This window comes from Podarcis erhardii (genome assembly GCF_964252035.2).
Source record: "Podarcis erhardii genome assembly, chromosome: 16".
In the NCBI taxonomy this organism is placed as follows: domain Eukaryota; kingdom Metazoa; phylum Chordata; class Lepidosauria; order Squamata; family Lacertidae; genus Podarcis; species Podarcis erhardii.
In genome coordinates this window covers 887,705-913,427 of record NC_138514.1, presented here as the reverse complement: position 1 = coordinate 913,427, position 25,723 = coordinate 887,705, and the positions used below count along the sequence as shown (strand labels likewise).

The 25,723-nt window shown below is 42.5% G+C and overlaps 1 protein-coding gene across 2 annotated transcripts in view; it reads left to right on the top strand.

Moving 5' to 3' along the window:
* PLEKHA2 (pleckstrin homology domain containing A2) overlaps positions 1-25,723 on the top strand; it is a 111,270-nt gene that overhangs the window by 26,247 nt on the left and 59,300 nt on the right. For both annotated transcript variants that reach the window (XM_081843935.1, XM_081843934.1), the window contains exons 2-4: positions 18,754-18,917; positions 22,855-22,911; positions 24,451-24,499. In XM_081843935.1, coding sequence (XP_081700061.1) covers positions 18,777-18,917; positions 22,855-22,911; positions 24,451-24,499 — 247 coding nt within the window. In that variant the 5' untranslated portion in view covers positions 18,754-18,776. The remainder of the gene's footprint in view (positions 1-18,753; positions 18,918-22,854; positions 22,912-24,450; positions 24,500-25,723) is intronic.

Genomic DNA, 25,723 nt, shown 5'->3' with positions numbered 1-25,723 from the left:
CCAGATAGTCCTCTTATGTTTCACTTTATTACCTTTTGTTCTTCCTTCAATTCTTCAGTCACTTTTTCCATTTTTTGAGATTTGGTTTCCAAGTTTTTACCCATATACCTTGGGTTACATATGCTTCAGGTTACATACACTTCAGGTTACAGACTCTCCTAACCCAAAAATAATACCTCAGGTTAAGAACTTTGCTTCAGAATGAGAACAGAAATCGTGCTCTGGCAGTGCAGCAGCAGCAGGAGGTCCCATTAGGTAAAGTGGTGTTTCAGGTTAAGAACAGTTTTAGGTTAAGAATGGACCTCCAGAATGAATTAAGTACTTAACCTGAGGTACCACTGTACTCTCAATCTGCTTTCCATGTTCCAGGTCATGGATCTCTTCACAAGTGTACACATTCTTTACATATATTGCTACTTCTCCTCCCTCCCTGTTTTGTCTGTTTCTTTTGAACAGGTTATACCCCTCAATCCCTACATTCCAGTCATGGGTCCCACCAGGTTTCAGTAATGCCTACCAGGTCATATTTGCCATCTTGTATTAAAAGCTTCAATTCGTCTTGCTTGTTTCCCATACTCTGTGCATTTGTGCACAGACAACTGAAACAGCAAGTTGTTCTATCCAGCTGCTTCCTTCTGGTAGTTTCTTGCCCTTTAGCAGGTTTCTGGAGCACCACCTCAGTTTCCTGTGCATCTAGGTGCTATGTTATCAGGTGTTCTTCTGTCATCTGTAATGTAATGTTGTTTCCCTCCCCCTCAGGATCTTGCGCAGGTGAACTTTAAGGATGCTCTCTGCATAAAGTGATTCCTGGGATGGGGGTGGGAATACTGTTGGGGCTGGGGCTGCTTTGCCAGTTGTAGGGCCCTGGCCAGAGCTGCCCTGTGTTGCTCCTGTCACCTTTTGTCCTCTTGCTGTTGCATGTAAAGCTGAGAAGAGTCTGGTGCCCATCGGGACTTCCGGGTTGGCGCCTCCGGCAATGGCTGAATTCCTCTGATCGGGAGGAATTTGCCTCATGGAAATCTGGGTCTGGCCACCACGGCGAAGGCGGAGACCCACCAAAAATCACAGGCGGGTGAAGCCTGTGAACGTGGGATTCGGCTGGCACCTTTTGCGCTTCCCCTACTTGTGGGGAAACCCAGTTTCGGGGATCCGGAGCGACGTGGGGTGAGCGGCGTGGTGCTTCGAATTGACTGCTTCTTCCACGGAGCGAAGCCGTATAGCTGTTGCCGAAGAGCGCTGACTTTTTCCTGTGGACAATTTGATCTTAAAGCAACTACCCGTGAGTAGAGCGGAGAATTGGATTTTTAAACGTCTTAATTTGGTGTTGAAACGGGGAGGTCTAAAACAGGAAGTCCACCTTCCCCTTTTGTAAATAGATTGAAGCAATGAGGATGCAAGCTGAAGCCTTGGAAAGCTTATTGTAAAGGACTAAATTTCCATCGGTAAAAAATACTAAACGCCCCTTGGTGGCAGGAGAAGAGGGGGGAAAGTTTTGGACTGAGTGTTAAAATACCACCGCTCCGGTTTTCAGGTGGCATGCATATTTGTGGTATGATAAGGTCAAAGCACACAAAGCTTTTAAAAACCATATTGTCAGGAAAGCACTGTTCAATGTTTGGATAAGATATAAGGACTTGCTTGAAAGTAAAACGCCAAGGTGGTTGTCACCAATGGAGGCTAAGGCTCTGAAAAAACTCAATATGGAGGCAAATTGGCCGAAATATTGTGAAATTTTGGAACAAGAAGGAGATAGATTTAAACTGCAGAGCTTTGACAAACTAAAAAATAAAGTACGAGATTGGCTTCATTATTATCAAATAAGGGAGGTTTATAACTTGGACAAGAAAATTGGTTTTCAGGTGGAAAAATCAAAATTGGAAACAGGATTGTTAGATCCTAAAACTAAGAATTTGTCAAGAATGTATAACTTGCTGTTGAAATGGAATACACAGGATGAAATGGTTAAATCTGTTATGATTAAATGGGCACAAGATGTTGGACATAACATTATGATGGCTGACTGGGAAAAGTTATGGACCACAGGTATGAAGTTTACGGCATGTAATGCCTTAACAGAGAACATAATGAAAATGATTTACAGGTGGTACTTGACACCAGTCAAGCTTGCAAAAATTTATCATTTGCCCGATAATAAATGTTGGAAATGTAAAGAGATTGAAGGTACATTCTTTCACCTTTGGTGGACATGCCCAAAGATTAAGACCTTCTGGGAGATGATCTATAATGAAATGAAAAAGGTATTTAAATATACCTTCCAGAAGAAACCAGAGGCCTTTCTCTTGGGCATGGTCGGCCAATTGGTGCAAAAGGAGGATAGAACTTTTTTTATGTACGCCACAACAGCAGCAAGAATACTCATTGCAAAGTATTGGAAAACACAAGATCTACCCACCCAGGAAGGATGGCAGATGAAGGTGATGGAATACATGGAACTGGCCGAGATGACTGGCAGAATCCGGGACCAAGGAGAAGAGTCAGTGGAAGAAGATTGGAAAAAATTTAAAGTTTATCTTCAAAAATATTGTAAAATTAAGGATTGTTAGAAAGATGTTGGGAAAAGAAAATTATGTGGTTTTAGTAGAAATGACATAAAGGATTAAGTAAAAATGAATTGGTGAAAGAGAATGTAAAATTATAGTATATTAAGACAAATTATTAAGATAAAAACAAGGTTGGAAGGATTTGCTGAAATAACAAATTGAATTAGAATACAAAAATGGGAGGTGTGAGGAGGTCAAGGAAATAAGCAAAGGAAAGAAAGCTATGTAAAGGTTTGATCTGTTCTTTTTTTAATTGTTTGTATTTTTTCTGTATTTTTTATTTTTATTTTTTCTCTTTTCTCTTTTTGTAATCTTTAAAATTTGAATAAATATTATTTTTTTAAAAAAAATTCCACCGCTCCGATCCTGGAAACGGGCTGCCAACAGGACTGACGTGTTCTGGAATGCTTATTGATCATGATTAGAACGTTCACTGACAGTTAGTTAAATAAGGAATACATTGTTTCCACTGTCTCCGTCTGCGTTTAAAAAGGAGTAAAAGTAACAGAAAATTGAAACTAACTTTATTGTTTGAATTGAGTTTAAAAGGACTAATACAAATAGAAACTGTTTCCCTCTAGAGGAAGCCCTTGAAACTGTTACAAGAGTTGAGCTGGGGGAATTTCCAGCTGCAAGATAAAAAGCTGTGAGATTCTGGGGACCTTGAATCGGTTGAGAATGTCGACAGAAGAGGCCTTAGTGGTTTTATTATGTAAGATAAGTGATTTACTGGAACAGCTTCACAAAAAGGTGGATGTGGTAACTATCAAAATCGATAATTTGGGACAAAAAGTGAACACCAATACAGACACTATTCAGAAATTGATACAGGAATCTACTTTGACATGGCAAACTGCGGAGAAGGCTAGGGAGAAAGTTACTGCCGTTGAACCTAAAGTAACACAATTGGAGAGAGAGAGAGTCCCAACCTTACAGATGCAATTTGATGACCATAAGTTGATGCCTGCTATGATTGAATCTAAAGAAAATCAGATTTTGAGGATCAGAGCCCTACCTGAACTCGAGAAGGAAAGTTTGATAGATTTCCCCACACAGGAATTTGATGATTTTTGGGACCGGGACTTGGGTCAAGAAGAGATTAAAACTGTGAGGGCCTTTGGACTTGGAAGAGGAGGGAAATAAGAGAAGATCAAAATAAGAGACTGTTGGAACTACCAGAAGAACTTAGAAGAACAACAGTTAAGAGTGGAAATTTTGAAAGACGTTTTGAAATACCTTTTGGATTTTAGATTTAACTACGGAGATTTGGTTGCCCTGTCGAGAAGGAATAAAATCATCTTTAGGTGGGAGTTTCCCCGAGATTTACTCTTTAGCTTCAAAGGAAGGGTTCATGTATAAGTGGAGGTAAGATTTGAACTGGGGATGTCCTGGGTTAGTTTTCAACCATCAGCTTCCACTTAGAAGTATGTATATGGTTTCTTCTGATATAATCCATGTAATTCTTTGATCCAGTGTTAGATCCATCCATGTGGAAGCACAAACTAAACCCTCCTAGTAATGTATATGATTGTGTCCTAATAAAGTTGAAATAAGATTACACTTGGGGGAAAAAAAATATGAAGAAGACTCGCAGAAGGGACTTGGAAAAGAGTTAAGAGCATCGGACAGAAGATCACCCGGTTGATGGACTATATGGAATTGGCGGGTATGACTGGCAGAATCCGAGACCAGGGAGAAGAGTCGGTGGAAGAAGATTGGAAAAAGTTTAAAGACTATTTATAAAAATATTGTAAAATTAATGAGTGTTAGAAAAATGTTGGAAAGGAGTTATATGGCTTTAGTAGAGATGTTATAAGGAATTAAGTACAAATAGATTATTAGAGTATTAAAGGGAAAATAAGGTTAAAATATGTTAAGACAATTATATATTAAAGGGGGAAAAAAAGGTTAGAATACAGTGGTGCCTCGCAAGACGAAAAGAATCCGTTCCGCGAGTCTCTTCGTCTTGCGGTTTTTTCGTCTTGCGAAGCAACCCTATTAGCGGCTTAGTGGATTAGCGCTATTAGCGGCTTAGCGGCTATTAGCGGCTTAGCGGCTTAGAAAAAGGGAGAAAAAAGCGAAAAATCGCAAGACTCGCAAGACATTTTCGTCTTGCGAAGCAAGCCCATAGGGAAATTCGTCTTGCGAAGCGCCTCGAAAAACGGAAAACCCTTTCGTCTAGCGGGTTTTTCGTCTTGCGAGGCATTCGTCTTGCGGGGCACCACTGTATGTTAAGATAAATTACAGGACAGAAAACAGAGGAAGATGGAAAGGAATTGCTGAAACAATTAATAGAGGTGGAATACAAAAAGGGAGGTGTGAGGAGGTCACTGAAATAAGTGAATGAAAGATAAGATACTGAAATAGGTTGATGTGTTTTAAATTGTTTTGGTTTTGTTTTGTTAATTTAATATTATGGTGTTGGTGTTGTGTGGTGTTTTCGTATTGTATTGTATTGTATTGTATTGTATTCTTTAACTCTTTCTTTCTTTTGTAGTCTTTAAAATGTTAATAATTATTTATTTTTTAAAAAAAGAGTCTGGTGCCCATCAGGGGCATAGGCAGTAATTTTAACTCTTGCTGGTTGTGTCTGTCAGAGTGTGACCACATCCTTCCTTTCTTGTGCATGTTTATCAATTCAACACTTTTTATAAAAAAAGAAAACCTTTTTATTTATAGCTTTTTAGTTCTGCCTTCAAAAAATGGAGGCTATCAGATTTCTTTTCTTTTTTTATTTTATTTTTTTAAGATATTTATTAAGATTTTACAAAAAAGATACATAAATAATAGAAAATAAAGCAGACATACAACAACAACAAAAATACATCAAAAGAGAGAGAAAAAACTGGCCATAGAGGCATAAGAAAGATAAAAAACAAACAAAAAACCCCCCAATTTTTAACTTCATAATTCTATAACCCTCTTTCTTGACTTCCTCACATCTCCCTTTTTTGTGTTCCCTTTTACACAATCGAGTTCAGCAAATCCTTACCCTCTTTCAGATCTCATTTATAATTATATGTTTCACCCTATTATGTCTCCAATTTTTCTTCTCTTTTCAAATCAATTTTCAACTATTCTTAATAACTTAGCTCCTTGTGCCATTTTATATACATTTGACATAATATTACTCTGGTCTTTTCCCCCTTTTCTTTTTAATCATTTTTGCATATTCCTTTTAACTATATCACTACTGCCATATTATCTTTAAATCCAACATCATTTTAACATTCAAACATTTTACAATGCTTCTGCAAATAATCTTTAAACTTCTTCCAGTCCTCTTCCACCGACTCTTCTCCCAGGTCTCGGATTCTGCCAGTCATTTCTGCCAACTCCATATAGTCTATCACTTGCATCTGCCATTCTTCCAGGGTGGGCAAATCTTGCGACTTCCAGTGTTTTTCAATGAGTATTCTTGCTGCTGTTGTTGCGTACATAAAAAATGTTCTGTCTTTCTTTGACACCAATTGGCCGACAATGCCCAGGAGAAAGGCCTCTGGTTTCTTAAGGAAGGTATATTTAAATACCTTTTTCAGTTCATTATAGATCATTTCCCAGAAAGCCTTAATCTTTGGGCACGTCCACCAAAGGTGAAAGAATGTTCCCTCAGTTTCTTTACATTTCCAACATTTATTATCAGGCAAATGATAGATTTTTGCAAGCTTGACCGGGGTCATGTACCACCTATAAATCATTTTCATAATATTCTCTCTTACGGCATTACATGCCGTAAATTTCATACCTGTTGTCCACAATTGTTCCCAGTCAGCAAACATAATGTTATGACCAATGTCTTGCGCCCATTTAATCATAGCTGATTTGACCGTTTCATCCTGTGTATTCCATTTTAACAGCAAGTTATACATTCTTGAAAGTATCTTAGTTTTCGGTTCTAACAATTCCGTTTCCAGTTTTGATTTTTCCACCTGGAAGCCCATTTTCTTATCCAAATTATAGGCTTCTCTAATTTGATGGTAATGCAGCCAATCTCGCACTTTATCTTTTAATTTCTCAAAACTCTGCAATTTCAATATGTCTCCTTCTTGTTCTAATATCTCCCAATATTTCGGCCACTTGGCCTCCATATTGAGTCTTTTCAGAGCCTTAGCTTCCATAGGTGACAACCACCTTGGAGTTTTGTTCTCCAATAAATCTTTGTATCTTGTCCAGACATTAAACAACGCTTTTCTGACAATATGGTTTTTAAATACTCTATGAGCTTTAACCTTGTCGTACCACAAATATGCATGCCACCCAAAAGCATTATTAAAACCTTCCAAATCCAAAATGTCAGTATTCTCAAGAAGCAAGCCAGTCTTTCAACCAGCAGAATGCTGCTGATTCATAGTACAGCTTGATGTCTGGCAGGGCAACCCCCCCTCTTTCCTTTGCATCGGTTAATATTTTAAATTTTATTCTGGGCTTTTTGCCCTGCCAGACAAATTTTGAAATATCTCTCTGCCACTTCTTGAAACAGTCCATCTTGTCCACAATCTGTAAAGTTTGAAACAAAAATAACATTTTTGGCAATACATTCATCTTTATAGCTGTAATTCGACCCAACAAGGAAAGCTTCAATTTTGACCAAATTTCTAAATCTTTTTTAACTTCTAGCCAACATTTCTCAAAATTGTCTTTAAATAAATTCAATTTTTTTGCTGTCATATTAATCCCCAGGTATTTCACTTTCTTAACCACAGTTAAACCTGTTTCGTTCTGAAACCTTTCTTTTTCCGTTGGTGTTAAGTTTTTCTCTAAAACTTTAGTTTTAAGCTTATTTAGTTTAAATCCTGCCACATGACGAAATTCTTGAGTCAGTTCTAAAACCCTTTTCGTACTAGATTCTGGCTCCTGTAATGTCAAAACCAGGTCATCTGCAAAGGCCTTCAGTTTGTATTGTTTAGCTCCAACCTGAATTCCTTTAATCAAACGGTCCCTTCTAATCATGTTCAACAGCACTTCCAGGACCGAAATAAATAATAACGGAGAGATAGGGCAGCCCTGTCGTGTTCCTTTTTCTATCTTAAATTCTTCTGTCACCACATTGTTAACTATCAGTTTTGCTTTGTGTTCTGAATAGATTGCATCTATACCATTTTCAAACCCTTGTCCCACTCCCATTCCCTTCAGGTTTTTCTTCATAAAGTTCCAAGAGATATTATCAAAGGCCTTCTCCGCATCAATAAAAATTAAAACTGCTTTTGTGTTAATATTCATTTGCAATAACTCCAAAATGTCAATTATGTTCCTTGTATTGTCAGACAAGTGTCTGCCTGGGAGAAAGCCTGCCTGATCCTTATGTATCACTTCAGTTAACACTCTTTTTAATCTATTGGCTAAAATATCTGCGAAAATTTTGTAATCCACATTTAAAAGGGATATGGGACGGTAGTTCTTAAGTTGTGTCTTTTCATATTCAGATTTCGGTATAAGTGTGATGAAAGCTTCTTTCCACGACTCCAGCGCCTTCTTCCCCTCCATGATTTCGTTACAAACCTCCTTTAGTGGTTGGATTAAATAGTCTTTCAAAGTCCTGTAATACTTAGAGGTTAGCCCGTCCGGCCCTGGAGACTTGCCCAGTTGCATATTCTGAATGGCACCTTCAATCTCCTGTTCTGTAATTTTATAGTTCAACATTATCTTATTTTCTTGAGATATTTTTTGTAATCCATTAGTTATTAAAAATTTGTCTATATCAGTCTCTTTCTGTGGCCCTTGTGTATAAAGTTGTTTGAAGTATCTCTGGAAGCACTTTCTAATCTCCACAGGATTCTGGATATTTTCCCCTTCAATCTCAAGATTTATAATCGTGTTTAACTTCTGTCTTTTTTTCAACTGCCACGCTAGTAGTTTTCCACATTTATTAGCCGACTCAAAAGTCTTCTGTCTCATTTGTTTAATTTTCCACTCTACTTCCTGATTTATCAGTTTCATATATTGTACTTGATATAACTTAATTTCTCAAAATCTCTTGTGATTTTGGTTTCGATCTTAATTTCTTCTCTCCTTCTTTTATTTTCTCCAAAATTTTGTCTTTTTTCTCATTTTGAGTTCTCTTTTTTATTGCATTCTGTTGTATCAAAAAACTTCTCATCACCGCTTTACTTGCGTCCCAGATTACTCTTTTTTCAACCGTGGTTTTCAAATTTACTTCAAAATAGTCTCTCAAGGTCTTTTGGGCCTTCTTAACAATCTCTTGATCTCTTAATAAGGTGTCATTCATCTTCCATCTGAAGGAACCGATTGGTGTTAGTTTCATTTCCATCTTTACAGCATTATGGTCGGAGCAAGTTTTGGGGCAGATTTCCACCTTTCTTATCTTAGGTGCCAGTCCTCTAGTTATCCATATTTGGTCAATTCTAGTCCATGTCATTTTGGCTTCAGAAAAGAATGTCCCTTCTCTACCTAGGGGATTTTTAGTTCTCCATATGTCAATCAAATCCATATTGTCAGTCAATTCAAAAAAAGTTTTCGGTAGTCTGCCCTCTTTTGTTACAATCTGTTTTTGTGCTTTATCCATGTTCGTAGATACCACTCCATTCATATCTCCCATCATAATGATGTTGTTGTAGTCCATGTAGTCCAACATTGTCTCATGCAACTTCTTATAAAATTCTGATTTCCCCTCATTTGGTGCGTAAATTCCTAAAATCAAAAATTTTTCTCCTTGGGTTTGAATTTCAATTGCCAAAATTCTTCCTTGTTCATCTTTAAAAAGAAATTTTGGTGATAGGCTTTCTTTTGCGTAAATAACAACTCCTCTCTTCTTTACCTTATGCGATGAGATAAACTCTTGGCCTAGTCTTTTATTAATTAAAACTTTCCTGTGAAGCCTAATCACATGTGTTTCCTGTAGACAAATTAAGTCCAATTGTTCCTTTTTTAATAAATGAAAAACTTTCCTCCTCTTCTCAGGGGAATTAAAACCATGAATGTTCCAGCTTAGTAGTTGCAGGGACATGTTGAAGTAGTTCTATTTTCCTCCTACTGCTCCCAAAAGTTCTTCCTCTTCCTCCTTTGACAGTGGTATCGCTTTCCCAGACTTGTCAAGTCCCAAAGGAGTAAGTGCAGAGCTTAATGGTCCAGATCTTAAGGCTCTTAATTCTTCCTCGATCCCTTTCTGAAGGTCTTCTCCGTAGTCACTCAAAAAATTTTCCTTATCTTCAACTGATTTAATTTTAACCTTTTTCCCTTTAAAGGTAAAGGATAGCCCCTGGGGGAACTCCCATCTAAAGACAATTTTGTTGCTTCTCATTAGTGCCACTAAATCTCCGTAGTTAGTTCTGAGTTCAAGTAGATGTTTCAGGATATCCTTGTAAATTTCCACTCTTGAATCTTTGATCTCTAAGGTCTTCTGAAAGTGCGCACTCAGTATCTTATCTCTTTCTTCCTTCGTTCTGAGGGAGATCAGACAGTCTCTCGACTTAATTTTCCTCCCTCCCTTTCCAAGTCTGAATGCACTTACAATCTTAAAGTGTTTATCCTCTTCCAGAGACCAAAATTCTGCAAATTCCTGTGTCAAATACTCAATTAAATCCTCTTTTTCAAGTTCTGGTACTGACCTAATCCTCAGATTATTCTCTTTATTTTTCAATTCTATCATAGACAGAAGTGCCTGATGTTCACCAGTCTGTTTACACATTGGTTTTATTTCTTCTTGCACAGCCTCTACTTTCTGTTTGGCCTCCTCAGCCGTTTTACGGTTTAATGTAGTGTCTTCCAATAATTTCCCAATAGATTGAGCATTTAAATTAACTTGCTGGCCCAAATTATTAATACTAGCTGTATTTTGATCAATTTTGGTTGATTGTTCAGTCACTTGCTTACTTAGGCCATCCAATTTTTCATAAATTTTATTTAACACAGAAGTAAAGTCCCCTCCTGAGGCCATTCCTTCAGGCCTACTTTGATCTAAGTCTTCCTCTTGTGCCACAGGGAAACTGGGAACAGGTGATCTGCGTAACTGAGAAATTATGCTAGACTGCTGTGTTTTGGTTTTAGTTGATCTTGTTACCCTACTCATCCCACTTCTGTCTATGAGTCAAGGTCAGTCCCACGGTCAGCTCTTCCCATGGAAAATCCCCAAGTCCAGAGATGGAAAAATCCCCCAGTAGTTGAACAGTTTCAATACTCCACTAGAGGGACACTATGTTTATCTTTAAAGTCACAATTTATAAAGTCTTTCTCAATTTTCAAAGTGTCCCTTAGATATTTACACAGTAGCGAATCTCCAGAAAACCTTCCAAAACCTTTAACGTTTGCAGAGTTAGTCCTAATAAAGTTACAATGTCTCCAAGGAGTGCGAGTTACAATATAACAGTTCAAAGCAGCCTGACAGTTCTGACAACTTGGCAGCCCGATTGCCGGGAGTTCAGAAGTTTTTGTAAATCCACAAATGAAGAGGCAAAGATCAAATTTATCCCTTTCCCCCTCAATTTACTTGAGGGGGGATCTTCTGTTTGATGTTGAGATTTAAGTCTTTACAATCACAATCTCCAAAGCATTAGACTTAATCGTCGTTGCTTTAAAACCTTAAACAGAGCCGGGAGACGGACTTCCTGGTTGCGCCTCCCGCTTCAGTGCCAAATTCAGACTCTATTTTCCGATTGATCACAGGTTCGTTAAACTTCACCTACTCATGGGTAGTTGTTTTCTTAGCCGAATAGTCCCAGGAAAAAGGTCAGCGCTCACCGACAACAGCTTTGCGGCTTCACCCCACAGAAAGAGCGATCGACTCACAGCACCGCGCCGACCCGTCACGCTCCGGGACCCCCTACGAGGTCCCTTTGCAAATTCGGGGGGCGCTGATGGTGCCCGCTGAGTCCCACGGCCACAGGCTTCCGCTGCCTGTGGTTTCCCGATGAGGGTCTCCACTTCGCCGTAGTGGGCGACCCATTTCTGCGGAGCTTCCCCTTCAAAGGTAGAAGGAGACCGCCATTGCCGTTGGCGCCGCCTCCGGAAGTTATCAGATTTCTTTTCTTTTCTGTTTAAGCAAGCATTCTGTCTCCATGGTTGCAAATGCCCTTGGGATACCCCAATTGCGATTCTGGCTGTATGGCAGCTGCTCTTGGTCAAAGTCCCTGATAAATATCAGCATTGCTAAGTGAGAAGGGATCTTGCCAGCTTGGAGGAGACACCAGTCAGGACGCTCCCACAAGAGGCAGTGACAGCCATCAACTCTGATAGCTTTAAAAGAGTATTAGACAAATTCACAGAGAAGGATGTCAATGACTTCCAGCCACAACAGTTATGTATTACCTCCTCTGTTGGAGACGGTAAGCCTCTGAAAGCGAGTTTTGGAGAAATACAAGTGGGCAAAGTGCTGCTGTGCTCAAGTCCTGCTTCTGGGCTTCCCTTGGGCATCCGATTGACCCCTGAAAGAACAGGATGTTGGACTAGATGGCCCTTTGGCTTGACCCTCCAGGCTCTTCTTAGAGTCTTAAGTTCTAAGCTAGATACACGTTGTTGTTGCCCGTCTCAAGATCAGAGTTCTCCCAAGCAAATATTGCGGGTGGCGAAGTCTAATGAGGGTAGAAACTTACCTTCTACATAACCCTGTTCTACATTCAATGGATTATATACGTTGCCTTTTTTCTTTTGTTGTTTATTTTACTGGATAGTGTGGTTGGGTCGGGTTTTTAGTTTTTTATTGTTTAGTTTTGAGGTTTTTTTGTTTGTGGGGGGGAGTAGGGGAGTGGGAGAGAAATAGTAGAGATGTGAAAATGTATATAGCTGGGATGGAGAAAGTAGATAGGAATAAGTTCTCTCTCTCTCTCTCTCTCTCACACACACACACACACACATATAGTGCATAATGAAAGCATGCAGTCCCCTCCCTCAGCAGGCCCACCAGCTTGGCCCCAGGACCTTATGCACATGTGCATTTGATATCAGCACACGCGGCCCCAGCGGGAAAAAATGTGGGTGCCTATCCCCTTCTTGGGGAAAGTTGTGGGGCCTGGGGCACCCAGCCCCCTCCCCCAGTGCCTATGTCCCTCAGGAAATGGTGACAGCCATTGGCTTGGATGACTTTGAAAGGGGGTTGACTAATTAATGGAGGGCAAGGCTGCCAATAGCTGCTAATCATGATGCTTGTATATGACCTCCTGTATCAGACATGGTAAGCCTCTGAGTGCCAGTCACTGGGAACAGGAGCGGGAGAGAGCTGTGCTCCTCACGTCTTGCTAGTGGGCATGAGTCGCAACCCCAGCATGGTGTAGTGGTTAAGAGCAATGGACTCATAATCTGGTGAACCGAGTTCGCGTCTCTGCTCCTCCACCTGCAGCTGCTGGGTGACCTTGGGCCAGTCACACTTCTTTGAAGTCTCTCAGCCTCAATTGCCTCACAAAGTGTTTGTTGTAGGGGAGGAAGGGAAAGGAGATTGTGAGCCGCTTTGAGACTCCTTAAGGGGAGTGAAACGCGGGGTATCAAGTCCAAACTCTTCTTCTTCTCTTCTTCACGTGCCAGAATGCCTCCCTCACTTGCTCTTCTGCTGCCCAGTGCAAGTGCTCTCCCCACTTTACGGGCAACCAGCTGGCTCTGAGGATGGGGCACAAGGCCCACCTAGCTGTGTCTGCTGTCCTTTTTGAGGAGGAAGAAGCAACACCTGAGGCAGCCATCTTCCTCTGCCTGGTGGTGCAGCCAGCCCTGGCAGAAGGGGAGGGAATTCTCATGTGCGCTCAATAATTTGCTCCCACAATCCTCTGTCAGCCCATGAAGGTCCATAGGAACCACACTGGGTAGTTCGGCCAGAGAATTCGAAAACTGTCTCACCAGGGTAGAAATTCCATGTCGCATTGTTTGGGAAAGCAAATGTGACAAATTCACAGTTGCCCTGAACTTTGTGGTGACTTCATAATAAGCTCTTCAAAGTTTCCCTTTAGCAGGGGGATTCTTTGGGACTTTGCTTTGGGACTTGCCCTCCAATCACAGTGAGTGAGGAAGGAAATCGGAGAGGAAGACGCTGTCTTGGGTTGGGACAGGGTCTGAAAGCTAAGCAGGCAGAGCACTCTTGGTGGACGCAGGGACTATTCCTCTTTTTCTAGTATAGTTGTTGGAAGAAGCCCATGTCACTAGGCCTAGGGTCTACTTGATGCCCATGGAAATAAATCGTGTTTGTGAATATCTACCTACCTGGTCATCTGTGGTGAATAAGAATATGAGACTTTTCAAAGCATTGGTGTGGCTGAGAGACTAGGGTAAAGGTCAAGAACCCCTGGACAGTTAAGTCCAGTTAAAAGCTCATCTTGCTTCAGTCTGAGGGAGCCGGCATTTGTCCGCAGACAGCTTTCCGGGTCATGTGGCCAGCATGATTAAACTGCTTCTGGAGCAACAAAACACCATTATGAGTGCCGTAGGGCACGAAAATTCCATTTACCTTCCTGCCACAGCAGTACCTATTTATCTACTTGCACTAGTGTGCTTCCGAACTACTAGATTGCCAGGAGCTGGGACAAAGCAACACCCCATTGTGCAAATTCGAATTCGGGGGGACACACGGGTGGCGCTGTGGTGTAAATCACTGAGCCCCTTGGGCTTGCCAATTGAAAGGTTGGCATGGCTGAGAGACTAAAGCTCTGTGGGGTGCCTTGCCATGAATTGAATTTCCCTAGATGATCTAAGTGAGCTTATAGACTGACCCAAGATGTTTCGGGGCTGGCAGCAGAAAAACCAGGCATCATTCCTCACACTAATGAACATGAGACATAATCCATTGGGAAGTCCTTCTTTGAAATTCACAGGAGGTATGCATGGTTCTGTAAGTGGAATATGCGTCTGGTTCTCCTCCATCACAATATTTAATACATGGCATTTAAAAACCCAGTCAATTAATCAGATTCTGTTGTACAGTCACAGACTTGTAAAAAAAACAAAATAATACCATTTCTAACATAACATGAGTTAAAATATATAGTACATATATAAAATAAGAAGGAGAAAAACAACCCAAACTGCACAGACAAATCCTTTTATGAATCTTTGCAGCAGAAAAGATAAATTTAGCAACAGTTTCCATTACTGTTTTTGTATGGATTTGCCAATAAGTAAGTCAGCCCTTCCTGGGTGTTTTAGTAAGACAGAAGTAAATAATCACTTATACATACAAAAATAATACATAGGGTTTCTCTTGCTCATCGCACAAGGGCAAAAAAAAGTAAAAGGGGAAGAAGTGTGGGTTATAAAATTGAAATAATTTGGTTGCTCTAATGGTGTTGCTCTTATTTATGGCTCTAAATGTGTATTTATATGCTGTGTTCAAGGGCATCCAGGTAGTTTACAACCAAAATACTAAAAAAAAAAAAATTAAAAAAAATTAAAGAAAATGATATCTCTTAGGCATTCCTTGGAATAGACTCCTCCTCTTGTAATATAAACCAATTTATAAACCATTTTCCTGCTTATATTTTGGCTATAAGATTGCAGCTCTGGTTGTGTTTTCCAGCATAAGGCCGACCCTATCATTGGAGTGTGGGATGGGTGCCTCAGGCAGTTGATTCAGAGAGTGACAGGGAGAGGTGCTTGTGAGATATTCTGCCTCAGGTGCCTTGGTTTGAAGAGGGGAATGTCATGTCAGGCAGCACTATGTCTTGTGTTGGCCCTGCTCCTGCACAAACCTTGAAGTGGTCAAGAGCTGAGCAAGAGCACACTCAAGGAAGTGTGTGTAGGAAAAGTTACCAATGTGCCCATAAGCCAGATCCACCTGCCTTCTGTTAGGCAGCCAAAATGTGCCATCCTTCAGATGCTACTTCTTCAACTGTTGCACACAATGACGAACTCTTTCACCTGCTACGCAGTTCTTAATGAGAAGGCATTTCCAGATGAATCAGCAGCAGTTAAAATCATATATAAGCAAACTCATTTCAGCAGGTTGGAATAGCCAATCCTTTAAGGCAGTGGTTTTCAACCAGTGTACCATGGCAGCCTTGAATGATGGTCAGAGGTGCCATGGGCAACACTGGCCTCTGTCCGTCTTTCTTTCTTTCTTTCTTTCTTTCTTTCTTTCTTTCTTTCCCTGGTCCTGAATGGGGTAACGGGGCCCCTGAAGGACCAGGTGCACAGCCTGGGAGTCATTTTGGACTCACAGCTGTCCATGGAAGCGCAGGTTAATTCTGTGCCCAGGGAGGCTGTCTACCAGCAACATCTGGTACGCAGGCTGAGACCCTACCTGCCTGCTGACTGTCTTGCCAGAGTGGTGCATGCTCTAGTTATCTCCCACTTGGACTACTGCAATGCACTCTATGTGGGGCTACCTTTGAAGGTGACTGGGAAGGTGACCCGGAAACTGCAATTAATCCAGAATGCGGCAGCTAGATTGGTGACTGGGAGTGGCTGCCGGGACCACATAACACAGGTCCTGAGAGATCTGCATTGGCTCCCAGTACGTTTCTGAGCACAATTCAAAGTGTTGGTGCTGACCTGTTTTCATGACTTCCTCACACCTCCCTTTTTTGTATTCGATTTAAAAATTTGTTCAGCAAATTCATAACCTCTTAGTTTACCCTTAATTATTTAACCTCACATATTATAACTTCAAATTTTCATATAATATCAATCCACTCTTGCATATTCTTATTTTACCTTATTTACTAGAACCACTTCGTTTCATTCCAATGTCATTAACATTCAATAATTTTACAGTGTTTCTGTAGATAGATTTTAAATTTCTTCCAGTCTTCTTCCACCAACTCTTCTCCCTGGTCTCTGATTCTGCCAGTCATTTCCGCCAATTCCATGTAGTCCATTACTCTTCCAAGGTGGGTAGGTCTTGTGTCTTCCAATGCTTTGCAATGAGTCTTCTTTTTTTTATAATAATAATTTTTATTCAGTTTTTAAAACACATAATTAAAGAATAAACACATCACAACATACAAACAAACATAAACAAATCAAACATAAATAAATTCATAATCTTATTTTCTTATAACTTCTTTCAATGAGTATTCTTGCTCCCGCTGTAGCGTACATAAAGAAAGCGTTAGATAAATGAGTGGTAAGATATCAGAAAGAGGGATTTTTATTTTTTATTTTTTATTTTTATGCTTAATTTTGGTTTTTGTATTTTTTATTGTATCTTTTTTTTTACTGTTTTGTAACCCTTTTCTTGTTAAAAATTTAATAAATATTATTATATATAAAAAAAACAAAGTGTTGGTGCTGACCTTTAAAACCCTAAATGGCCTCAGTCCTGTATACCTGAAGGAGCGTCTCCACCCGAATTATTCAGCCCGGACACTGAGATCCAGCACCGAGGGCATTCTGGCGGTTCCCTCATTGCAAGAAGTGAGGTTACAGGGAACCAGACAGAGGGCCTTCTCGGTAGTAGCGCCCACCCTGTGGAACGCCCTCCCTTCAGATGTAGAATCATAGAATAGAATCATAGAATCATAGAATCATAGAATCATAGAATCATAGAATCATAGAGTTGGAAGAGACCACAAGGGCCATCGAGTCCAACCCCCTGCCAAGCAGGAAACACCATCAGAGCACTCCTGAAATATGGTTGTCAAGCCTCTGCTTAAAGACCTCCAAAGAAGGAGACTCCACCACACTCCTTGGCAGCAAATTCCACTGTCGAACAGCTCTTACTGTCAGGAAGTTCTTCCTAATGTTTAGGTGGAATCTTCTTTCTGGTAGTTTGGAACCATTGCTCCGTGTCCGCTTCTCTGGAGCAGCAGAAAACAATCTTTCTCCCTCCTCTATGTGACATCCTTTTATATATTTGAACATAGCTATCATATCACCCCTTAACCTCCTCTTCTCCAGGCTAAACATGCCCAGCTCCCTTAGCCGTTCCTCATAAGGCATCGTTTCCAGGCCTTTGACCATTTTGGTTGCCCTCCTCTGGACACGTTCCAGTTTGTCAGTGTCCTTTGTTTGTCAGTGTCCAGTTTGTACTGGACACAGTACTCCAGGTGAGGTCTGACCAGAGCAGAATACAGTGGCACTATTACTTCCCTTGATCTAGATGCTATACTCCTATTGATGCAGCCCAGAATTACATTGGCTTTTTTAGCTGCCGCGTCACACTGTTGGCTCATGTCAAGTTTGTGGTCAACCAAGACTCCTAGATCCTTTTCACATGTACTGCTCTCAAGCCAGGTGTCACCCATCTTGTATTTGTGCCTCTCATTTTTTTTTGCCCAAGTGCAATACTTTACATTTCTCCCTGTTAAAATTCATCTTGTTTGTTTTGGCCCAGTTCTCTAATCTGTCAAGGTCGTTTTGAAGTGTGATCCTGTCCTCTGGGGTGTTAGCCACCCCTCCTAGTTTGGTGTCATCTGCAAATTTGATCAGGATGCCCTTGAGTCCATCATCCAAGTCGTTGATAAAGATGTTGAATAAGACCGGGCCCAAGACAGAACCCTGTGGCACCCCACTAGTCACTCTTCTCCAGGATGAAGAGGAACCATTGATGAGCACCCTTTGGGTTCGGTCAGTCAGCCAGTTACAAATCCACTGAGTGGTAGCATAGTCAAGTCCGCATTTTACCAGCTTCTTTACAAGAATATCATGGGGCACCTTGTCATGTGAAGGAAATAAGCAGCTAACTTCTCTTTAAAAGACATCTGAAGGCAGCCCTGTTTAGGGAAGTTTTTAATATTTAATGCTGTATTGTTTTTAACACTTGATTGGAAGCCGCCCAGAGTGCCTGGGGAAACTCATTCAGATGGGCGGGGTATAAATAAATTATTATTATTATTATTATTATTAAAAAGGGGTGAGGGGCTGCCGGCTCTGCAGGCAGGGGGGAAACATAGCTGGGCTCCTGAGCCCCTTTGGGAAGCTGCAGAAAGAATGTAGTTGGTCAAGGGAGCCAGGGACTCAAAAAGGTTGAAAACCTCTGCTTTAAGGTCATTTTAGAAACAGCACATCCCACTTAAGGAAATTCCACAGGCCACCACTAAAAAGGCCCTGTCCTTTGTGGCTTCTGGAATGATATTATTTGAATAGTGGACACTTAAGTGAGGCCTCTTCTGACCAGTCTTGGAGCCCAGGAAAGTTCACGCAATGTTCTGTCAAATAATGATGTCAGCAGCACTGACCAGCATGGGTGGGTTTTGTCACTCGACTGAGTCATGAGATGTAGAGACCTCTGTAGCAAGAATAAGAAAGGGTGGTGGGGCATTGTACAGGGCACCTATGCTTGCAAAAGGCCTGGTTCACATCTCTCTGTATCTGTGCTTCACAGGGTGATGCTAGAAGGAGCCCGGAATGCCTTATGTGGATCGTCAGAACCGAATCTGTGGGTTCCTGGACATTGAGGACAATGAGTCCTGTGGGAAGTTCCTGCGAAGATATTTCATCCTGGATACCCAGGCCAATAGCCTTCTGTGGTACATGGACAATCCCCAGGTAATGCCTGTCCTCAGAAGTAGACACCAGTGGCCCACCTGAAAGCAGCAGCCTTTCTGTGACATTCTTCAGGTCCTTTGTAGAGTCCCCCCTCCCCCAGTTCTGTTAGATTTATATAGAAATCATGTGATAAAAAGAAGCAGCACATTCCAGTGTCTCAGTGCCCCATTTGGTAAAGCAACTGAGATGGATGTTGAGGTGCTACTTCTTTATCACTGAGACTCAGCAGTTGAAAGCAGTTGATGTGCATGTGTAAGGATTTAAATACCGACCATTGGGTCTGGGATGTGTGCAGCATGCAAAAGCTGTTGTTTGCTCCCTTGTGCTTATCCAAGGCACCATTTCCTTGGAATGAAGGACAGTGGGAACTGGGATAGAATCATAGAATCATAGAGTTGGAAGAGACCACAAGGGCCATCGAGTCCAACCCCCTGCCAAGCAGGAAACACCATCAGGGCCAAACTCTTGCATCCAACTCTCCCAGACACAATGCCTGGCCTGTTGTTTCCCATCCATATAACGTTGTGGCATCCTGTCAGGTGAGGTGGGAAAGGGCCCATCCATTTGTATCTATGGCAACAGGGCAACCTCTTTGAATATGGTAAATAGCATACTGAAGTGGCCAGCCAAAGTCATTGCCTTGACAAAGGAACCAATTTGGCTGGTTCAGTAACCTCTTCCACTAAGTTCTAAGCAGGCTTGGGAAGGGCCCAAGATATAATCCAGACTGACCTCCTTCCCCACAAACTGTGACTGTATAAATCTCTGAACTATATTTAAGTCAGGTTGCTGTGGCCCTTGCAGTACAGCAGGATGAGCACCACCAGTGGAGGTGAGCTGTTAAATGTTTTCTCCCATTAATTTCCATGAATGGTCAGGGACGGTGGGACAATAGTAGTCCAACATGTCTGGAGGGCACCAGGTTGGAGAAAGCTGTGCTGCACATTCTTGATTCACATGTACACATTTCAGTGGGCGCCAAATAAAGACCTACCTCTTTTGCCCAGGATTTTGTGGGGTAGTAATCTCCATGGGATGTTTGACTGCTGCTACCGTGATGACCTATGGGTGGTCTTCTATCCTCACCCACTCTTGGTTCTGCTGAACTTGGTTGTATTTTAATGTTATGGAAATTGTTTTATGTTTTTTTATTGTCCTACAACCTGCCCTGTGATCACACGATGAGGGGTGGGCAAAATAATATTACTGACAATGGAGCTTAAGCTGCTCATGAGATGTGATCCTGGTACCTCGTAGCCTCAGGCTGCTTGGCTCTTATTGGAGTGATGCTGCAGGTCTCCCCGCTTTCTGGTTCTGCCAGTTATGTGGGCAGATTTCTATCATGGGCATGTGTGGAGAAGGTGGGTTGGACTCGATGATGTTTCAGATAATTTCCAGTGTGAGGCTAAGAACCTAAGAGTATAGGAAGAGCCTGCTGCATCTGGCCAATGGCTCATCCCGTCTACCCTCCTGTTCTCAAAGTGGCTGACCAGATGCCTGTGAAAAATCCACAAGCAGGATTTGAGCACAAGATCCCTCTCGCTCCTGTGCTTTCCAGCGACTAGAATTCAGAAGCATTGTAAAACATAGCTCCATGAATTTGTCTAATCCTCTTTTAAAGCCATGCAAGTTGATGGCCATCACTGTATCCTTTGGGAGCAAGTTCCATCGTTTAACCATATGCTATTCAAAGGACTTTCTTTTTTCTGTCCAGAATTGTCTAATATTCAGCTTCATTGGAAGTCCATGTGTTCTAGTTTTACGAGCATGTCCCCATTGCAGCAAGTCCTGGTGGCTCCCTTTTGCAGTGTGGGCCCCTGGCAGATGCCTGACCATGCCACCGCTTAATGCCAGCCCTGCTGTCCATTGCTATAGCTGCAAAGAGGGTCCTATGCTAGAGCAGTTGCTTGGGCAGCAGGGAGATGTTTCTCTGATGATGGGGCGGGGGCAGAAAGCGAGGCTTCTCATATTTATAGCAGGGCTGGCCAGTCCAAAGGCTCAGTTCAAGCTGTCAGTCAGCATAGTTGATGTTTTGCACCTCTGCTCCTTTCCGTTCTCCTAAGGCCACAGCACTTACCTTCTATGGTAACTCAGACCCAGCTCCTGTCTCACACTCCAGAACACCAGACAGAACCCTGCAAACAGGATCTCAAGTCTGGATGCTGCCACCAGACATCAAAATAGACACTCACACACAGCAGCTCTTGTGAAGCTCAGCTTCATGAGCTCAAAGAGGAAATCTGACCCAGCGGTTTGCTGTGACTCATATCATGCCTTGAACTGTCTGAGCATCTTTGCAAGGAAGCCACAACAAAAAGTCTTGTCTGGGAAACCTCCCTGGACAACTGGACTTTGCAAGCTGAGAACTGAACAAAGTCAGTTTAGAAGCTGGTATGGGATCTGCACCCCTTCCTTTGCACTCATCCATTTGAAGTAACTACCACAGATTTTATTCAGTATCTATCCATTTAGTATTTTAAAAGGAACAGTAGAACAAGGGCTCAGTGTGCTATAACACATGTGGGCAGAAGATTTAGACAAGAACAGTTGTCCATGAACAGTTGATGGGATTGTCCTCATGGGCTCTGTTCAGCCATGAAACATAATGTGTGATGCTTGGCCAGGTATTTTCTCTTGGCCTGATGCTCAGCAAATTTACAGATGACACCAAACTGGGAGGGGTAGCTAATGCTGCAAAAAACAGAATCAGAATTCAAAATGACATTAACAGATTGGAGAACTGGGCCCAGGCTAATAAAAATAATCTCAATAGGGACAAATGTAAGGTTCTGCACTTAGGCAGGAAGAACCAGGTGCACAAATACAGGTGAAACTCGGAAAATTAGAATATAATGGAAAAGTTCATTTATTTCAGTAATTCAACTTAAAAGGTGAAACTAATATATGAGATAGACTCATGACATGCAAAGTGAGATATGTCAAGCCTTTATTTGCTATAATTGTGATGATCATGGCGTACAGTTGATGAAAACCCCAAATTAACAATCTCAGAAAATTAGAATATTAAATGAAATCATCAAAACAAGGACTGCAAATAGAGCAATATTGGACCTCTGAGAAGTAGAAGCATGCATATGTACTCAGTACTTGGTTTGGGCCCCTTTTGCATCAATTACTCCCTCAATGCGGCGTGGCATGGATGCTATCAGCCTGTGGCACTGCTGAGGTGTTACGGAAGACCAGGATGCTTCAATAGCAGCCTTCAGCTCTTCTGCATTGCTCGGTCTCATGTCTTTGATCTTTCTCTTGGCAATACCCCATAGATTCTCTATGGGGTTCAGGTCAGGTGAGTTTGCTGGCCAATCAAGCACAGTAATCCCATGGGCATTGAACCAGGTTTTGGTACTTTTGGCAGTGTGGGCAGGTGCCAAAGTCCTGCTGGAAAATGAAGTCAGCATCCCCATAAAGCTCGTCTGCACTCCAAAATCTCCTGGTAGACGGCTGCGTTGACCCTGGACTTAATGAAGCACAGTGGACCAACACCAGCTGATGACATGGCTCCCGAAATCAACACAGACTGTGGAAACTTCACACTGGACTTCAAGCATCTGGCATTATGTGCCTCCCCATTGTTTCTCCAGACTCTGGGTCCTTGGTTTCCAAATGAGATGCAAAAGCTGCTCTCATCAGAAAAGAGATTTGGGCAGCCATACTCCAGGGCAGGCAGGCAGTGGGCCAGATCTTCCACAGCTGCCTTCTCCAACATGGTACCTTCCAGTTGTCTCCATCTCTCATCAGCCCCAGCCAGCATGGCCAGGGGTTAGGGGTTTAGAGGACGCTAGGCTGCTTGAAGAAGGCTGCTCCAGTCGCTCAATTTTAGCATCCTTGCCATTGATCATCACTAATTCTAAATAAGCAATCTGAGGGTTTGGTTGTTCATTGCCACTTGACTGATTGACTTCTTAACCCATTTCAGAACTTGGCTGTGGGGGCCAAAGCTGTGGGATCTTTGCAGCTGACCTACATCTCGAAGGTAAGAACAAGGTGGAGATACGATTGGCAGGAACCTGGCAGAGCCTATTGCTCCTCCCCACTCTTCTAGCCCTCAAGGTTTTGTTGCTATTGTTTTAAGCCCACCAGTTCTGTGCTTATAACTATGGGTGCACTTACTCTTATAACCATTTGAGCTTGTGACAGCATAGGCAAAATCTGGTTGGATTTGGTTTGGTTGGATGGGCTATTTTCAGATCCCTGGTCAAGGATGGCACCATTCCTGCATTCTTTATATTGGTTTGCATGCCCCAGTGCTGCTGAGTAAGCATTCAGCTGCAATAGCATCGTATCCATAGCTGGACACAAAATGCCACCACTTCCACTGGGGACAAACCTGTTTCTCATTGCCCAGCATAACCCAGTGATTCACAAATCCTCAGTTGAGGAAAGTATAATTTCTCAGGGGAAAGAGGAAGCCTTTGCCTAATGTGGAGGAAGAAGGCAGAACTATGATGCTGCTGCTGGGGCAGAGAGCAACCCAGGGGTCAGGGGGCCAATTGCAAAGTGTTCCATTTCTAAAATGTTAGCTTTACCCATTTATTAACAGCCAAGTTTCTAGTCCACGGGCGGGGGCAATTGTGACCCTCCAACTGTTGTTGGAGCCTAACTCCCCACAGCCCCCGCCAGCATGGCCGGTGCTCAGGGATTATGGCAGTTGTTGCCCTACATCAGGAGGGGCGCAGTCTTCCCCATTCATTCCTGTTCTGGTCCTTTGGCTGCAGAGCCGTGTGTTGTTGTCGGTGAACACTCACTTAAGTACAGGGCCGTCTTAAGTATATCCGGCATCGTGCTGCAAAGATCCTCCGGCAGCCACCCCCACCCCCACCCCTGTTTCCCAGAGTTGCCAACCTTTTTACCGCGCTGCCAGCAGCTTTGTGGGGCTGGAGGAGGCGGGCAGCGGCTGCAGGGCGGCTCCTCTGGCAGGGAAGAGGCGAAGGCTCCGGGTGTGCTGCTGTTTCAGCAAGGCGGGCGAGGGTGGCAAGTGGATGCTGGGAGGCGCCGCACCCATCCTCTGCCTCTTCCCTGGCACCCTCCAGAACATGGCGCCCTAGCACCCCACGCCACTTGCCTCTATGGGCAAGACGCCCCTGGTTAAGTATCCTGGACCTGTGACAAAGGCTGCCCCTTGCCTGGATGGGGGATGCAGAGGAACCTCTGTTTTTGATATGGCTGGAATGTAGCCTGCTATGCAAAGGAAAAAGTCACAGCTGTTGACCCACCCAGTTTTGCCTCTGGCCATGCCCACCATCAGCATGCAGCCACCAAAGATTTGTCTGCAAGGGAATGTGGCCCTTGGCCTTGCAAAAGATTTCCCCTCCTTTAAATGCTGCATGGTAGGAAAGGCTTCACCTGCTCAATCCTGCCTGCCTTAACTGTGCTGAGAAAGGTTTAGGATGCTGAGTGTTTGCCTGCTATGCTAAAGGCACCCTGGAAAAAACCTTTGCAACTTACCCAATAACTAGGACAAAATTACTCAGGGCTGTGTAATCAGCTGTCTCGCCTCCCTTTTTCCTTGCAGGTCAGTGTGGCTCCCCCCAAACAAAAGCCAAAAACACCCCTCTGCTTTGGTAAGTAGAAGGCATTCCAAGGAAGTGGGGAAGGGAAAGGGCTGGTTCACACATGCATGTAAGTCTTCAAAGCACAGTACACTTGAAAACAAGCAGCTGCACTTGCAACACTTAATGTTACCTGTGGCTTTTTAACCTTTACGACTTATGTTTATGTACACAAATCATCACTCAATGTCACTTTCAGCCATCAATTAGGGGACGCCGATGCATAAGTTGTCCATCAAAGAGAAGATGGACACCAGTGATTCTGTAATATGGTTATTTAGTTCAAGTCTCCCCAAAAGGGCTCTAATTTCATTTCGTGGTTGCAGAGGAAAGCTAACACTATGCCAGTTAGATGGCATTGGCTGAATGTTGGGCTGCATTCAGACTTTTGTCACTTCCTGTTTTCATCAAAGCATAATTTGCCATTACATTTGAACCAGCAATCCATGGTTAAGTTTACCTCCAAAACATAACTTAATGATTTAAGCCCATTATACCCAAAAGAGTGTCTCCATCCCCATCATTCAGCCTGGACACTGAGGTCCAGCCCCATGGGCCTTCTGGTGGTTCCCTCGCTGCAAGAAGTGAGGTTACAGGGAACCAGGCAGAGGGGCTTCTCGGTAGCAGCGCCCGCCCTGTGGAACGCCCTCCCATCAGATGTCAAGGAAATAAACAACTGACTTTTAGAAACAGATAGGTAGCCTTGTTGGTCTGCCATAGTCAAAACAAAATAAAAAAATTCCTTCCAGTAGCACCTTAAAGACCAACTAAGTTAGTTCTAGGTATGAGCTTTCGTGTGCATGCACACTTCTTCAGATACACTGAAACAGAAGTCACCAGACCCTTCTATATAGTGAGAAGGTGGGGAGGGGTATTACTCAGAAGGGTGGTGGGAATGGGTGATTGGCAGATAGCTGTGATGAGCCTGTTGACGACTCTTAACGACTGCAATAGGTCTTACAGGAAAAAGCAAGGGGTGAGAAGGTGAAAAATGGCTTTGTCATGTATAATGAGATAAGAATCCAATGTCTTTGTTCAGACCAGGTCTCTCCATGGTTTTAAGTTTGGTAATGCAATTCAGCAGCTTCTCTTTCCAGTCTATTTCTGAAATTCCTTTGTAATAGAACAGCTACTTTGAGATCTTGTATAGAATGTCCTGGGAGATTGAAGTGTTCTCCTACTGGTTTCTCTGTCTTGTGATTCCTGATGTCAGATTTATGTTCGTTTATCCTTTGG